General features: G+C 44.1%; 1 protein-coding gene across 3 annotated transcripts in view; it reads right to left on the bottom strand.

The window, feature by feature from the left end:
- Positions 1 to 11,360, bottom strand: part of SUSD4 (sushi domain containing 4) — a 69,782-nt gene extending 58,422 nt beyond the window's left edge. The window contains exons 1-2 of one of the 3 annotated variants that reach the window (XM_077781862.1): positions 11,236 to 11,360; positions 10,523 to 10,678 (exon numbers count right to left, since the gene is read on the bottom strand). In XM_077781862.1, the coding sequence (XP_077637988.1) occupies positions 10,523 to 10,643 (121 nt within the window). In that variant the 5' untranslated portion in view covers positions 10,644 to 10,678; positions 11,236 to 11,360. Of the gene's footprint in view, positions 1 to 10,522; positions 10,679 to 10,813; positions 10,912 to 11,235 lie in introns of those variants that run through there. The other 2 variants (XM_077781864.1, XM_077781863.1) reach the window with 2 other exon arrangements.
- Between the last annotated feature and the right edge of the window lie 6,297 nt (positions 11,361 to 17,657).

Raw genomic sequence — 17,657 nt, 5'->3', positions numbered from 1 at the left:
CAATTTATCTGATGGATTTCTCTTTGAAATGAGGAATGAAGTCCGTCTCTGTAACATTACTGAATATGAAATAAAAATGAAATAGAATCTAAATATACCCAACACTTTCCCGCTCTCCATCCCTCACATGAATCCAGTATCACTCTTGTGCCTAAAGAGAAGCATTAGAGGCAGTGCTCATCCATTTTTCAGTGTAAAAAGCAACCTTGTAAATGCTAAGAACCAGCATAAGAACCTTGGAAAGACTGTCAGTGAGTGTAGTGTATTTTTTGCCATTTCATTCCTGGGTTGTGGCTCTTTTTTTGGTTTCTCACTCTTATTCAGCATATACACATACATCTCTCTATTTATCTTCCTCACTACCCATCCACCTCTCCATAAGATTAATAAGGGGCACTCTCAAGTGCATTAGTGCATGGCTGCATGCAAAGACAGATATATACCCCTCTTTTATAACCAAATGCCTCTTCCTGCAATTTCTTCCACTGGCATCTGTTACAGCCACTGTGCAGAGGTGTGTCCCATCATGACCTAATTTCCAAGAGATCTTAGGCATAATGGAGTTGGGCTTCATCTACACACATTGTGCAGTCATTCATGTATTTTATCTGGTGAATATTTTCACTAGTGTTTTCCCTTTGAACTAAAATATCCTAGCCTCTACAGAACAGCCTAGTCATGAGAAAATCAGTCCTAGACTGGACCTTTCTTGTGTTGGTCTCTGAGACAGACACACTGGATCAGAGCAGCACTGACAGATGATGCACAGGCTACCAGCAGGGAAGGACTCTGCTAGACTTGAAAGCTGGATTCTTTCATCTGGGCAAGCATTTCTGAGTGTCAAAAGAAAAGGGAGCAAGGCCTGAAACAGCAGCCTCTCTTGTTGGGACATGAATCCCACAGGGCAGAGTGAGGGGGAGTTTTAAAAGGTGGGTACTGTGCTGTCACCATCATGTCACACCCTCCAGCTCACCCATGTAAATGCAGATGGTATTAACCTGGAATTGTGTCTAAAGAAAAGAGACTGTTTCCTCCATACTTCCTCTCTGGCCCCACAGAAGAACCTAAGGCCTTGGAGAAGAGAAGAAGGAGTGCGGAATAAAGAGCATGTGATGTTTTATGAGTCAGCAATGGAAAGAAGTGCCCGGGATGATTAGCTCTGAACCCAAGGAGGGATAGAGCAGGAGCAAGGATTGTGGTTGCAGCAGCTTGGTGCTCCCCCAGAATGGTTATGACTGTACTTTTGGGGAAGTCATGGTCCCCGTTTAGAGGAGAGAAGAATGTTCTACACTTTTACAAGATCAAGAGAAATGTCTGTGCATTTTCATTTTTTACTATTGCTCGTGATAACACCATTTTATCTTAATTCCTTCAAGATTACTGCAAAGCTGGTAATTGCAATCAAGCTATTTTATAAGTCCAATTTACAGGAGACCAAATTATTTATTATTTATTTTCTGTTCTAAGTGGATCATTTGTGTTTTCTCTGAGTAAGACGATGTGTACAAAATATCCCTAAAAATGTCAACGAAGTGGAGAGATACAGAAAAATGCCTCTCATAAGTACCCATTGCTTCCAGAATACAAATAATTCTTACACAAACACAGCAATAGTGTGGTAGGCTTTCACAGAGTATTAGAAATATATAAGAAAACCCCACTGTATGCCATGAAGTTTTTACAGCTAAAAGATTTACCCCATCCCCACACTATTGCAGATCCCCTCTTGCTAATTCACCTTAGTGCTGCTCTAAATCTAACTTCCATTTTAGCCTAACCAAGCAACTCCTCCCCATGCACTCTCCAATATCCCCCACCTCTCCCCCTGCCATTCCTGAATGAATGACACAATCTTGCTGGATATTCACAATTACCAACTATTTCACTCAAAATGGGAATGCAGGGACTAGGGGTGACAGCTGTCAAGCAGCTGCTTATCAAAATTACAGTTAAAATGGTTTATTTGCAAACACACATGGAAGTTGTAAGCTATTGACTGGCTTTTGTGTGGATCTAATCTAGTACCACAGGGCTGTTCAGTATATACAACTTCACTCAGTCTGCAGAAGTAAAATACAAATTCACTTGGGTGCAATTTACTGTGGCAATAACCATACTGTTTACATCATGATCAAGTACAAAGAGTTGGTCTAATATCCCCAAGGAGAACGAACTGTGTAAATAAGCATATTTTATGGGAGGGTTCTGAGATTTATTCCTGATGCTTTCCATTTGTGACTTTGGAAAAGCCTTGCAAGCCCTTCAGAATGAGCAAGGTAAAGCTGACCCTTTTGATAGCTGCTGGTAAAACATCTGATCTTGTGTTAAGCACAAACTTAGCTGTGACCTTCACTAAACCAGAAAAATGGAAGTTCCACCATTGAGAATCACAACAGCTCCTTCTGTGCTGGCAGCGACACATGAACATTGGAGCAGCTCCAGCTGAACTTCAGCTCCCAGGCTGTTAATTAATCCATAACTTTTGTAAAACTCTTTGCTGGGGCAGTGTGCATCCTTCCAGCCTGACCCAGGAAAGTGACAGCAGCAGTCAGGATGGCCCAAGACACAGCACTGATGGATTTGTACTGACAACAGCACAGTGGAGGAAGTTACACTTGGGAATCCCACACTAGAGATGGAAATCCTCAGAGCCCTGTGTTACAGCAATGATGATTTGAGTTAGACTCGACAAAAAGATTTATAAAGGTTTGAGAATGAAGCATTTGGATAGAGGGTAGGGTTTCCAACCTGAAGTCTCAAATGGTAACATGCCTGAGGTAAATGTGTGACTCCTGTGTTCTGGGCAGGAGGGTAAACTACAGGCACTCCTGAGCTCTTTTCCAGTCCTGTTTCTGTGACTGCTCTGAAGTGTGTTGTCCCATGGCTTGAAAGATGGAAATGAAATTTCTGTTCCATAGTTTTTTACTGTACACACTTGCTGGTGCTAATGACAGAAGTGAGAACAGGACCCCATGTTTACAGGCTTCTTTTTCTGAGCATCTTCTCCTCCCTCCCAGCATGCATGACAGCTTTTCTCTTGAATCTGTATGGCATTCTCCAGCCTCCTGACAGATAAATAGATACGAGTTCTGCTGCCTTTCTGCAGTACCAAAAAAGATCTGAAGGCTTTGCATTTTCAAAGACAACCTCTTCTTTTTAGCGTGTTCTCTTGGTCTCTGGAATGGGAGTCCAGTGATATAATGATTCCTCTGATTCATGTGCATGCCATATCCCATTTTTTCTTTAGCAGTGTACAAGAGAGTGTATTTTTAGGATATTATCTCATGATACCCTTGATAACCCAACTTCTACATAATCTAACCCTTAGTAACATAAACTATTTTCTTCCTCAGGCTATTGTAAGCTATTTACTCTTTTCAGTTTCCATATTTTGTACATTATTCTTTTTGAAGAATTTGGCTTTACGCCGAAACTCTGCTGCACCCTTAGCAGAAAGGATCAAGGGACCAGACCTGTTTCATCCTTCTGTGTCCTCTGCATTACATCTTAAGTTTTCATGAGCAAACGTTTGTAAGCTGAAACCATATTTTTATGGGAACACATTACACATCCACTGATTTCTAAAGAGGGACGGGCAGTATAAGGCAATGACACTCAAGCCACAGCCTGCATGGAGCTGCCTGTCATGCAATGATCTTCTCTCTAACCGTTCAAGCATGTTAGAATTCATTTAAAACACATGCAATATTTCTCTAATGTTGTCCTTTTGTGTAAATTGTGATCATGAACCACATGGCTGAGCAAGGCAGAAATACCTTTCCTCTTAATATGAACTTTACACCATGAGAAACCTGCATAACACCATTTTTCAGGGCTCTACCCTAACTCATGATACTTTTTTTTGGTTGTTATTCTGAAGATGTTTTTGCTGTCTGGAAAAATGCCATGTGCTATCTCAGACATAAAGGAGTCACACAAATAAACCACACTGGAAAAACTCTCTGTGATTTGCTTAAGTAGCAATTTAAGTGAATAGGAAATCAGCTGCTCATCTCAATTAGAAGACAGTCACAGCCAAAAAATCCTATTATAGAGACCATGTTATAAAAATGTGGATTAGGAATTTCCCTAAGTTCTATTTACAGAAGAAAGTGCCGGATGAAGATCCAAAGGATCTCTTCCCTCTATATGGCAACATCTGTTTCTTATGTGAAATGTGTCTTCAAGACATTTAATCTTTCTACAGCCATTTCTCCATCTACAAAGGAGCATAATAAAACTTATGTTCCTTTATAAAGTACTTTCAACTCCATGGATGAGAAGAGCTATATTTTTTTAAAAAGTCACATTTTTAGTACTGTTGTTACTATTAAGCTACCACAAGCAAGAATATTTGTCAAATTATGAGTTTAATGAGATAGGTCTATCAAAAGTAAGTAGGGGTGCTGGCAGAAAAGCCCCTATTCCCCTTTCTGAAGTTGGTCATCAGTGAAAAAAATCAATTAATACAGAAATGCTCCTGATAAATTTTAGACCCTCCTTTAGACCTTTTAGCTAAAGAAAGCTTGGTACAATCCCTTAACAACAAACAGAAGAGCAACCCAGGATAGACACTACTCGATTTAAAAGGTCCCAAATGTGGAAACACATTTACCCCACAGGATCTCAGTGAGCACAGATGGCACCACCAACCACTTCCTCTGTTTACAGTAAGAGGAGAAAGAAACATCCCGACTTGGATAAATCCCATCAGCAGCCCAGCTGTTCAGGAAAAGCCATTGGGAGCCTCCTCTGAGAAGCAGGAGGCCAAACTTGGTGCAAACAGAAGCAATTGTGCAGTCAGGTCGAGGGTGAGCGTGGACACCAAAAACTGTTGCTATAAACCACTGTGAGAATTAATAGATGTACAGCCCATAATTGGTTCATAATGCCCTGCTTGTGCCACCCCGAAAGAAGGAGCTGAAGAGATGTAAAACCAAGTGAGGAGATCCCAGTTTCACAGTTAAATTGCTGAATTTGGTAGGATCCTTGTATCTTCAGTCCCTTAATATGTTAGCAAAGCAAATTTTTCCACTTAGTGAATCAAATTGTGCACACTACACCACTTTATCCCTCGAGCTCATTTTCTGACTAAGCAATACCCACCAGTAAGTGTAGCCCAGCCTTCAATCACATTTGCACTGGCACACATCAACTATGAATTCAGGCCATACTTTGTCCTTTTCCTGCCTAAAACCTCATGAAAACCCATAGCTCAAGTGCAAGGTTTCCTGCTTCTAATAATGTGTATTTTGTTATAAAACTAAATTAATTGTAATCAGACTTAGACCATATTTGAAAAAAAAAAAAAAGCTGAGTACATGATCAATCCTGCAGAAAAAAAATCTGTAAGCATCTGTAAAAGTTAAAAAAGATAGCATTTTCCTAATTCTGGTATGACTATTTAATTATTAAACCCCACAAATAGCAACAACAAAAATCACGAATAGTAGATAACCTTCTACTTCGATAAAGCTCAGTTTATACTTTGCTAAAATTCCTATTTCTTATTCCAGTAACATTTTCTTTGGGAGGTTCTCAAACTCCCTCCTAACACACCCACAAAATACATCGCTTATCTACTTTACAGATGAGAAAATAAAGCAAAGCATAATTAATTGATTCTCCTAAAGTTGTAATCATCCCTAATGCAGAGATCAAAGATACTCTATTGCAATCCTGGGAGTAAGGGAGCAAAGCAGAGAAGGAAAAGTTAACCTCAGTCTCCAAATGACACAGCACATCAGTGATAAAGCTCCTTCTTGCACAGTGCTAAGAAACTGATTGGAGATTAATCTATCAAATATGCCCACCTCTCTCAAGGCTGTAGGCAGATGGATGTGCCACTAAGACAAATGATGAACTGCCATCCTCTAATGTCACCAGCCTTGCCACTTGCAATCAGAGCAGCACCGGAATGGTGCTGAGAACAGAGGTTGCATGAGGTACACCTGGGACTGAGATTCTGTCACTGTGGGAAAACAAACTTCCCTTCCAAAACACTGAGCTTCTCCAATAAGCTGGAGGTTAAAAAAATCCTGCAAAATAACTGATGATTTCATCAAATGTACAAGGAACTCGAGGCTGAAATGTCTATTTTGCTTGACAAAAAACACGGACGCACAGAGAGGGAGACAATAAAATACATTAACTGCAGACTTAGTGAGATGGTATCAGAAAACATTCAGAGTTTTCAGAAAACCTTCTTTATAATCCCAAAATCACATGTAAGGCACTTATGGCAAATCTCTGTCTGGCTTTTCTTGCCAGAAACAACTGCAGGCTACCAAAATGTCAGCCCTATCATAGGCCTGCATCAGCAGCACACATCAAAAACTTGTGTTACCTCAGGGAAACAAATCCACCATCTTCAGAAACCCAAGGGATGTGGTTTGATGGCCACTACATCCAAAGTCATTGGTTAGTTACCATAACCACGGAATAACCAAAATTTCATTCAAATGCAATACAATCACAGAGCAATAACAATTCAGCCTTAGTCTACAGAAAGAAGCTCACTGCTGTTTTTCATGGAATCACTAAAATTCAGTATATTTGAAGGTTTCACAACCTGCCAGATTTCTTTGCAATCATGCATGACGTACTTCCTAGCTTAAAAGCACTACTGATGTGCAGGGATGTTGCCTGCAAAACATGCAACCAGGGAAACACCACAAATTGATTACAATGCCAAAAAAAGGCATTTTTTTGCCCTGGGAGCTACAGGGAACCAGAAGCTGAATATAACCCAGCATCATCCTATAATGACAACAAAGGAATCTGGGATGTCTGAGCAGGAGGAGAGCTCCAAGGCACAGGATATTCCTCAGCTCTGCTCAATGCCAGTGAGGCATATTCCACAGGGAAGTGGTTCCATGACAGCAAGCTCACAGTCTAAATGACCAGCAATCCAGAAAGTACAACAAAAACTTAGGAAAAGTTCAGAGAAACTGGAGCCACCCAGGCTTTGGAGGAACTGGAGTGTGCATTTCTGCAGCAGAACATCAAAGAGATGAAACAGACCATGAAATACAGCCAGAATGCTGACCCTGCTTGAGGCCAGGAGGCAAGACAAGGTCATGGCTCTCTCCAAGCCTATGGTGATGTGTGCTGCAGCCCTAGACTCCCCACTGGGCCCTGCAGAAGAACAGAGTTCACCCAACTGACCCATGACAACAAAGCAGGCACATGCCCAAGTCACATCTGGGTACAAGACCACATAACAAATCTCAAAAACAGAAGATTATTAAACTTTTTTTTTCTCTCTCTCTCCTTTGAGATTTCGTCATCATCCACTATTGCAATACAGTGGAAGGAATTTGAAATATATTTAAAAATTCACTGTTACAGCTATTATCTCCATACTACAGTTTTCACAGCGAACTCTGTACAATACCTTCAGACTCTGGGGCAAGTTGTCATCAGCTCCAGCCACTACACATTTCATTTTTCCTCATACCAGCCTTCCCAGCTTTGTCTCTTTTTTGGTTCCTCCTGATGAGGAGCAGCTGAGGGAGCTGGGGAGGCTCAGCCTGGAGGCTGGGGGGGACCTTATCACTCTCTACAACCACCTGAAAGGAGGGTGCAGCCAGGAGGGGGATGGCCTCCTCTCCCAGGTACGAGCAGCAGGACAGGAGGAAATGGCCTCGAGTTGCACCAGAGGAGATTTAGATTGGATGTTAGAAACAATTTCTTCACCAAAAGGGTGATCAAGCATTGGAACAGGCTGCCCAGGGAGGTGGTTGAGTCAACCACCCCTGGGTATTTAAAAGATGTGTAGATGTGGCACTTGGGGTCACGGTTTAGTGGTGGCCTCAGCAGTGCTGCGTTAACACTTGGGCTCGATGATCTTAAAGGTCTTTTCCAGCCTAAATGATTTTGCAAACAAAAATGATTAGATGAAAGCCACAGGCTGAAGTATGAGAGATACACTTTATCCTCGGTATCAGCAGAGTTTTAAATACATCAGGGATGAATGAGGGATATTGATAGCTGGAACGTTTGCTCATTTGAGTTCACTTCTACAGCAAATCTTTTCGCTAGATTCACTTTTGCGAAAGTCAAAGTGTAATAAACAAAGTTATTCTCTGTAGGGTTATTGGCAAGAAAAAAAGAGTTATAAGTAGTATTGATTTGGGGTGAAATGGTAGAACGTGACAATCAATAGAGCTTAGTCAGATATAAAATAGAAGGAGTCACACAAGTCATGACAGGATTATTACAGGAGACAAATCCTGGTATCAGCCAAGGAAGGGAAGAAGCTGTAAATGGGATCCAAAATATAAGCTGTGGATTGCTTTCTAGAAAAAATAACCCTAAATTATTCATTTAAATGTTTTAATATGTGAGGTAGTTTTTATTTCAGCATATTGTCAGTGCTGTTTTTCTAAAGCTTTTGAAACAAATCTTTCCACCTCCATAGTATTTTCATTAAATGTCATCAAAGCTCTTTTGAAATCTCTGAGATAAGTATGATTATCCTTATTTAACAGATAATGAGAAGATAGAAGGAGACTGGAGCTACATTTTCCAAACCAGTCAGTAATGCCGCGTGCCTCATGTCTAAATACACAAATCCATAAAATGATTTTACGAAATCTCCTTCTACAAAAATGAAATTTTCAAAGGTCCTGGGAAATCACAACTTTGGCCAACAGCTGCTTACAGAGATCCCAAACTCTGTGTCACAGGTTGGGTAGCCAAAAGCTGAGCCCTCAAAGCAAAGACAGCAATCTATGTAAGCACAGTGAGCTTGTTCACAGATACAACAGAGCCTTAAAATAGGAGGGATGCTAATTCACAGTCCTCTGTTCTAATTACAAAGCTCATTATTTTTACCACTCGAATGACTCAGGGTGAAAGAAACCCAACAACTGTATATTCTACCACATGAAAGGACTGTACATTTGCTGGGATTTATACAGTGCCTACCTTCTGAGCACAACCATACTGGAAAATAATAGCAATAATCAGAACAGCAATTAATGTTTTTCACTGGTGATTGTGCCCATGCACAATTTTTCAGTGCATTGCCTTTTCCTAGACTCTGGTCTAAAAAAACACCCCAAATGATTGAAATATACTAAAATGATTTACAAATGAAATTTGATACAGAATTAGTTATACTACTGAGGTGAAAGGCAGAGGCGTTAGTAACGATCAGCATTGCACAGTGATTTATTGCAGGCTGTGATGAAAACTATTCCATTCGAGGGGGATATAAACCATACTTTGAAGAACCTCTTGCACTAATCGTTTAATAAGTGCTGACAATCAAACTGTGGGATATGCAGAGCCTCAGGGAGGAGGGGGCCTTGGAGCAGCTTCAATTTTATGAATGGAGCCATAAGAAGGAGGTTAGAGAAGGACAGGAGCATGCACAGCTCCAATCCGGAGAAAGGCACAGGACAAACTGCATAGCACCACCACACTGAAACATGAGCTGCCCAGGAAATCAAGGGTTACACAGTTGCAATAAAATATTTTTTTTTTTTTAAAGCCATTGATTTCTAAAGAGGGCTATGTAGTGACTGCAACAGTTTAAAAGCTTTTTTAGCTGGAATCACATTTGCAGTCACGGGATTTCTATTGGAAAATGGCATTATCGTCTCCAGAGAGAAAACTAGGACTGAATCAGGGGGAGGATGGAGAAGATGACCTTTTGAAGTCTTCTTCAGCCGTATTCCTGTAAGTCCATATTCAGTGACAGAAAATACATCTGGACTGGAGCTGTTGTGGCTTATGCATTCAAGTTAGAAAATTTTGGCATAAGTCTTTGGCATGAGAAGAAGCCCAAGCAATTTTTATATCGGGCTCTGTCTGCCATTAGTGATGCAGTTCAACCATAAAATGGCTTATTCCCCCAACACAAATATATAATACCATGCCAGAGTAGGAATGTGAAGCTGCTCTCATTATCACAGTTAAGTTCATTTTTTGCAGCAAAGCAGTTTACTTTAAGACTTTTCCAGTAATCCAAGTCTAATTATGGAATCAATTTAAAACAATTTTGTAATTAAAAGTACCTGCTGAAATATCTCACAGGCTCAATAATTTAAATGATAGTGTTAAAAAGGTAATTAAAATTAAAAAGGCCAAATGAGGCTGGGTCGCTCTTCCACTAGGAGAGTGCTGAAGGACGTTGCAAACCCGAATCGCCAGCTTCCTCCCCAAATTCCTGCTTTCCCCAGCTGCGGGAGGATTTCTCACTAAGAGTCATCCAAGAGATGTCTGAGCGGACCGCGGTGGGGCAAGGCTTTTTAAATTATTTTTTGTTTTCTTTTAAATTCAGAAAATTACGCTGTTTCAAACCGAAGCTGTACTTAGAGAGAGCCAGCGCTCTCTAGCCGGGGGTCCGCACGCAGGGCGCCCAAAGCTGCGCGGCCCCGCGGCGGGCAGGGAAGGGGTGGGGGGCGCAGGGGGGGAACTTTCCCCGCTGCCCCCGGGTCGGGGCGGCGGGGCCGGCTGGGGCTGGGGCGGTGGAGGGGACCGGGGCCGGGGCCGGGGCGCCTCACTCACTCACCGCCCGCCGCCAGCCCCGGGCCGAGGCTCAGCGCCAGCTGCAGCCACAGCGCCGCGGCCAGCGCCCGCCGCCGCGCCGCCGGGAGGGCACCGCCGCCGCTCGCCTGCTTCCCATGACACATCTTCTGCCCGCCAAAGGCATCCGGTTCGCCGCCACCTGCAACGAGAGAGCCGCTCCGCCTCGCCGCTGCCCGGGGGCTCCGCGCCGCCCCCGCCGCCGCCGCCGCTCCCCCCGCCAGCCCCGGAGCGCTCCCGCCCGCCCCGGCCCCGGCCGTGCCCCCGCCGCCCCTACCTGCGGGGGCCCCCCCGGCGGAGCCGGCGGTACCTCCGCGGCCGCTGCCGCCGCCTCCGCCGCTGCGGCTCGGCAGCCTGCCGGCGCCGGGCGGAGCGCACACGCACGCACTGGCTCACTCGCGGCGCTCACACAGGCGCACAGGCACCCCTGCGCTCCCCGCGGCCGGCCGGCCCCACCTGGCAGCGGGGCAGCGGCAGCCGCAGCGCGCACCTGCCGGGCGCGGAGCGGAGCGGCGGCGCGGGGGGCCCCGGCGCGCCGGGCACGCATGGCAGCCGCGGGCACGGCCGCTGCCCCGTCCCGCCCGGGCTGCCCGGCCTCAGCGCACCCCTGCCCCGCGCCGGGGGCGCCCCGACACTGCCGAGGGTAGGGGGAGGGCGAAGTTAAAGGCTTCGCTCCCGGTAGTTTCTGCTCGTTTTCACCTCAAACGGGGTTTCGCGGTGCGCAGCGCTGACGGAGCATCTTTGGAGTGCCCTGTGCTTCGTCACGTAGGCAGAGCGCTAGATACGAGACGCGCTTTAGCAGCGCCGGTGGCAGCGCCGCATCTCTCACGGTTTTCGGGAGGGGGAAGGTGTGCTCCTGAGCACTCTCACCCATCAGCTTCCACTGGGGAAAGGCAGGACGCCTGGGCCTGCCGGCTGGAGCAATTTACTGTTAGGAATCAGCATCCAGCTATATTTAGTGAATCTGTGAAATTCACAGCCACGAATCACTGAATCAGAGACTCGGTCTCGTGGCTCCAGCAGCTGTGGTAGCTCTGTATTTCCTGGTGTCATTCCCAGTGTGCTGTTAGGGGCATTGCCCCTTTGCCCACAGCTGGGCATTGCTTCTCTTCCCTTGCTCAGAGGTAGCAGAGGGTGTCCTCTAGCTGAAGAGAACTCTGCTAAGTAGATTAAGGTGTTTGGCACAGTCCCGGGACGCAGCCAGGGGGACAAAACCAGGGACAAGGGAATGCACATTTGTAAGGAAACATACATATGCTCAGTACCACAGACCCAAAGGTACATGGGGTAATATTAACAGCATGTGGACATAGCACATCCTGATGCTTCGAAGTTAATAGTAAATAATGGCAAGGTTGAAGTTCTTTTCAAGCATCTCAGCTATCTGCTGCTGCCTCCTCAAGTTAAAACTTAAAGCTCTTCAGGAGAGATTTTAGTTCAAATCATGAATCAGTTCAAAGGCCTGCGTAAGAAGCATAGTTCTTTATGTGCCCTGGAGAAAATGGGCATCTCACAGTGAAATGTAGGTATTCTGCTAAGAATGGGGAAGTATTGGCCAATTTTCAGGTAAGAGAATGTATTATCTCTGAAATACCTTTTCAGCTCCTTTTAAACAGGAAAATTTGGAAACTATAGAGCATTTCCACCAAGCATCCTTTCTTGACCGGGTCAGTTTTCATGTCCCCAGCCAGCTCAAAGAGGTAGTTCAGGGCAGTAATAGATCTTGTAAGCCATGCAAGCACAGCACAGGCAGTTACATGATAGAGATGTTCTTCAGAGGCAATAAGCCATTGACTACTACAAGTGGCAGGACAGAGCAATAATGCAGCAATTCCTGTTGTCTGTAATAAGAGGATCTTTATGTTACTGGTTTGGTAGCTTTCATTTTTGAAATCAAAATAGCAAAACATAACGCTCTGAGCAATCTGACACTATTTGTGTTCTCCATCAACTGAAATGCAAAGTGCTGGATGCAATGTCTGCCTTCAGTGTGGATGGAGCACCCGGAGACATCTGAGGAGGAAGAGGAAAATTAATTGATGTCTGTCAGTGCTGACAGGTACTACTTAACCCTTGTTTTTGCCATTTATTCCTATCCCCACTAGTGCTGCTGCACCTCTGACACCATTCAGCCTGAGGAAGGACAACTGAGTGCTCCAGGCACCTGTCAGCCATCCCATGTGAGTGGGAGCACCACTGCTCCAAACAGCACCAAGAAATCAAGGTTTTCTTGTGCAGCAGCTCTTCTTCAAAACCTTAATGAACTGTAAAAATTCATTGCTGTGAAGTGTGAACCAGGTGGTGGCAGTGGCTGAAGGGGCTGGGGGGGGGGGTGCTGGCCCCCCAGTTGAAGGAGTTTAGCAGGAATCCGTGTCAGCCAGGAGGAGGGAAGGGCTCCTGCAGCCCGGGAAAGCCTAAACTGAGTGAGGAGCAGCAAAAGGTGGAGGAGGATGAAGCCTGAGGCAACCCCAAGCACAGAGAAGCAGAGGGGATGGAGCTGCTTTGCTTTGGCTTGAACTTTGTTTCTGGAAGGGATGGATGGATTGCCTGAAGGGCTACAACCGCTCTGTGACCAAATCTGACATCTGTAATCAATTTTACTGCATCCTCCTGAGCTGAAGTGGGGCCAGAGCAGTGATCAGTGGGCTGGACCTGAAGCTCTGAGCTGCTGTTGCCTAGAACTGACTGAAAAATACAGGATTTGTCCCCTGGTTATCCCACCCGGATCTCATGATTTCTGTGCCTTCCTACACTTGGCTGCCCCTGCACTCTTTTTTAAAAGCAAGTTACAGATGGGCCTCAAACCTGTGGGGACTAACCCTGAATTGTTTCTGCTGGGGATAAACCCTCCCTGGAGCTGGTGCAGATGGGCTGCAAACAAGTCAGGGAAATTATGTGACCTTTTTTTTTTTTGCTTCGTTATGTACTCACAAAGCTGCTTCCATCTCCCTGCACTGCTTCTGCAGCTAAAAATGCCACTGCTTAGAATGTAGATGAAAAGTGCCAGTGCTCACCTGCACCCTCCAGACCCAGATCCCTGTTGTTTGGACCCAGGAGCATCAAGGTGGTGGTGGGAGCAGGGGGAGATAATTTCTTCCTCGTAGCAGGTTGTGGGTGCTGCCATGTGGTGAGAGGTGTTCCTGGCCAGCTTCACTCTGCTTTCAGGGAGAGGCTTCAGCTCTGCTCCAGCTGGTGCACACAGTCAGCTCCTGGCTGCTTTTAGCAAGTGCAGGGTGAGCATCCCAGCCAGATTCTGGCTGGCTGTGGGCTTGCAGCTCATCTTCCCCTGGGGTTTTGTAATCACCTTGATGAATAAACAATTGTGTGTATAACTCCTGTAGTTGCAGGATTTTAGTTCTGCCTTGCCATACACATTCATCTGCTTCATTCTCTTATTTTTATCTTCTCATGTGCCCTCTTTAAGTTGATTATCTTATTCTGAGGTCTGTACCAGATAAAAAGCTAGATTGGAAAATTCAGTTAAATGCATTCAACCCAAAAAGTGTCCCCTCACTCCAAGCCTAGTGACAGCAGCCTTGACTCTGCCCAGGACTAGGAATATGAAGGCATGCCTGCCCACCCTACACAGCATTCAACCCTGAGTCCTGGATACAATTTTCTCTCTGTGTCAAGAAGTAGGGACTATCTTTCAAAGCATCCATGGCAATGTGAGAGTCTGTGGCATCACCAGTCCAAGTGGTGCCATTGCAAGGTGAACCTGTGTTGCACAGCTGCTGCCATGGCACATCGAAGTGCTCGAGAATGTTCAAAAACCAGGACAAAGTGGGACAGGAGCAGCCAAATCTGCTGTAGTCTCATTCACACTGCTCACTGGGAAGGTGTCTGGACTAAATTGTTTCCAGAACTGGTGACAGGTATTGTTTCAAAGGGAACAAATTTATTCACTCAAAAGAAAAAAAAACCAACTAGGGAATGAATGTGCTCATCCAGTCCTCCACCATCCTGACAGGAAGGAGAGGAGAATTGAGGAAAAAAGAGAAGAAACTCATGTGTTGAGAAGAGAACATGAGTTCCGAGTTTAATAATTGAGATAAGAACAGTTTAATAATTGAAACAAAGTAAAATATAGTAAGGATACTAATGATAGCAATGGACAAAGAGAGAGAGAGAGAGAGAATAGTAAGCCCTGAGAGAAACAAGTGATGCACAGCACAGTTGCTCACCACACTCTGACTGATGCCCAGCAATGATTGGTCCCTCCTGGCCAATTCTCTCCAGTTTATGTCCTGAGCATGACACTTTATGGTGTGGAATATCCCTCTGGCCACTTCAGGTCAGCTGTCCTGGCTGAGCTCCCTCGTGGCTTCTCCCACAGCTCCTCACTCGCAGAGTATAGGAAACAGAAAAGTCTTAATTTAGAGTAAGCACTGCTCAGCAACAACTAAAACATCAGTGTGTTGTCAACACTGATCTGTCTCATGCTGAACCCAAAACACAGCACTCACCACCCACTAAGAAGAAAATCAGCTCCATCCCAGCCAAAAGCAGGACACTGTGGTAAGAGTCATCTGGAAAGGAAGCTTTGAGGTCCAAATTCTTGGGTACCTAACACTCTGCTTGGCCTCATTGCATGCATGAGTGGTCATAGGCATCTTTAATTTGCTAGCAAAATGTAACCCAAAATATTGGGTACTGGATTAAGTGTTTGGGGATTTTAATTATCATGTTTTACCTGCTGAAAAGCAAGGCCAGAAGGAATTGTCCTGGTGATCTGGCTGTTGGGTAGGCAAGTTTCATCCTTAAACTGGACTCCAGAAAGGGTGAAAAGGAAGTGGTGAGGGTTGTAGTTGAGGGTAAAGAGATAATTAATATTTGACAGTGTGAGGCTGTAAAAAAATAGCCCCCAGGGCATGTTAGTGGCAGTTGAATGAGTAAAGGCGTGGTCAGACCATGGGGAAAAGAACAGCTTAACACAGAAGTCTGCAATTAATTATTTTAAAATATAAGATGGCAATGACTGGCACTGAGATTTGGCTGCAGAACATCAATCCAGACTGTAAGTACATATTGTTGCAAAACATCCTCCAGACCTCCTGGCCACAGACCAGCTTCCAATTTTATTGGCCACAAGGAAGAGTTGTTGCCTCGAGCTCACAGGTATTTATTGGTGTAAATACAATTCTGCACACAAAATTAAGAAAAAGAGCTCACGCATCATCTAACAAAATGCAGGGAGTTGCTAAAAGAGTTCTGAATGCCTTGGAAGGCACAAAACTATTCAGGGCTAGGATTCATAATGACCATGTTTTGTCCTTATGAAAGATAACAGCCTTAGATATGCTGTATTACTTGTACTCTTAACAGGCTTTCAAGCATTTTCAAGTAAAAACTCATTTGTTGAACTCCCTTATATATCAGATAAGGCATTCAGCCACTTCCTTCATACCTGGAGTACACTGTATTTCCCTCTGAACTTAGAAATATTGATGAGCTGATATTTCACAAAAATAAGATTTGCACGGGTAATCCTAGGGAGGTGCCCATTATTAAACCATGTAAGAATAAATAGATGCTTTGCCAAGAAAGGTTTTATCTTCTTAGATGTTAATGGTGATGACTTACTGTTAATATTCAGGAATTTAAGAGTGTCTGAGTGCTTTCCAATCTATTCCCAAGTGTGCCCAGAAGGGTACTCCTGGACATTCTCCTCTTCATCATGACATTACCTTTGCTTGATTCTGCAGGAGACTGACCCCCTACACATCTCTGGGTAGATTTGCACTGGAAACCTTGATTTCCTCATTTCCCTCCATTAAGGTCTGAAAAGGCCAGCTCTCTCACCTACCTCAGCCTGAAGAGGGTGATTGCTGGACACACAGTAATTGCAGGGATTGAAAGAAAGCAATTATTCTAAACAGAATACTTTAAGGTGACTGCTTATAAGAGAGGCTTCCCTCATAAATGTGCTTTCAAAAACAGGTAAGCCATTAGGAGGATAATTATTTTGATGAATTCTGAACCACTAACAGTTATGATGGCTCAAGGAAAGCAGCCCTAAAATTGCAGAGTCCTGATTCTGCAGATGCTAAATAGTGCTGGCTCCTTTCAACTCCTACCAAATTGAAAGGAAAGCTGAAGGCATTCATTTTCCCACAAAGTCAGGATTTAAAAAGAACATTTCTCCCTAAATATAATCACTTTTGTTTTAAGGGAGCAGGGGACACCCTGAAGAAAATGGCAGGAATATGAAAGGATTCTTTTTCCTTCATTGAGCCATTTGTACTGACAGCCATAAACTCACATCTGGGACCAATACACAAACATTAATAACCAGCCATCAGTGTAGTTTTACCAATTAGTGCTAATTACATTTCATTAGAAAAACTGGCAGTATAGGGAGGATGGAGTTTGAACTACTTTTGTGTTTCCTACTGACCTACATAACTAATGAAAAGTTTTATTTAACAGAAAACCATACTTTATTTTTATTTCCATCAACATCACAGAAATAAATGATACCTAGCTAATTGGAGAACCAGACCAAATCCCACTTATTAGGAAGCCAATTCTTTGGCTGAACACAAGAGATTTTTGTACTCTGATTACAGCCAAATTGAACTTGCCACTAGTCCTGTGACTACATTTGGCCCTTGCTTTCCAGTGAACAGTAACTCCCAGCAGAAGAATGTAAAATGAAACAACACCAGGAGCTGAAACAATTTAAATTGGTTATGAGTGCTTTTCATTTCGTCCCCTCAGACCAGAAGAGACTCGAAAATGCAAAATACAATATGTAGTGTTTGATTTGCAACACCATTCTAAGCCCTGAATGGTATTCATCACCCTTAAGTATAAACTCATGATGAATTTCCCTATGCCCACAGCACACTTGGCACTGTCCATTTCCTTTGCATTATGATACCTGAAGTTCTGCATAAGAGGACCCCAGTGTCTTTCATCTCCAGCTTACAAGTTCATTACTCACTGGTCTGTTTAAATTAAGGTACTCAGCCCCATCCATTTACTTCCTGGAAAAGTTCCCAAATCCCACTTTCTGACCTTTTCATCAGTCTGGCAGAATCAGACCTGAGTGCCAGGGTGCCTTTGGGCTGGGCAGTGACAAATTCCTTCCCACCTCTGCCTGAACTTACAGCTACAAG

The sequence above is a fragment of the Lonchura striata genome, chromosome 3 (genome assembly GCF_046129695.1).
Source record: "Lonchura striata isolate bLonStr1 chromosome 3, bLonStr1.mat, whole genome shotgun sequence".
NCBI classification, from domain to species: Eukaryota; Metazoa; Chordata; class Aves; order Passeriformes; family Estrildidae; genus Lonchura; species Lonchura striata.
This window is presented reverse-complemented; position numbering and strand designations above follow the sequence as displayed.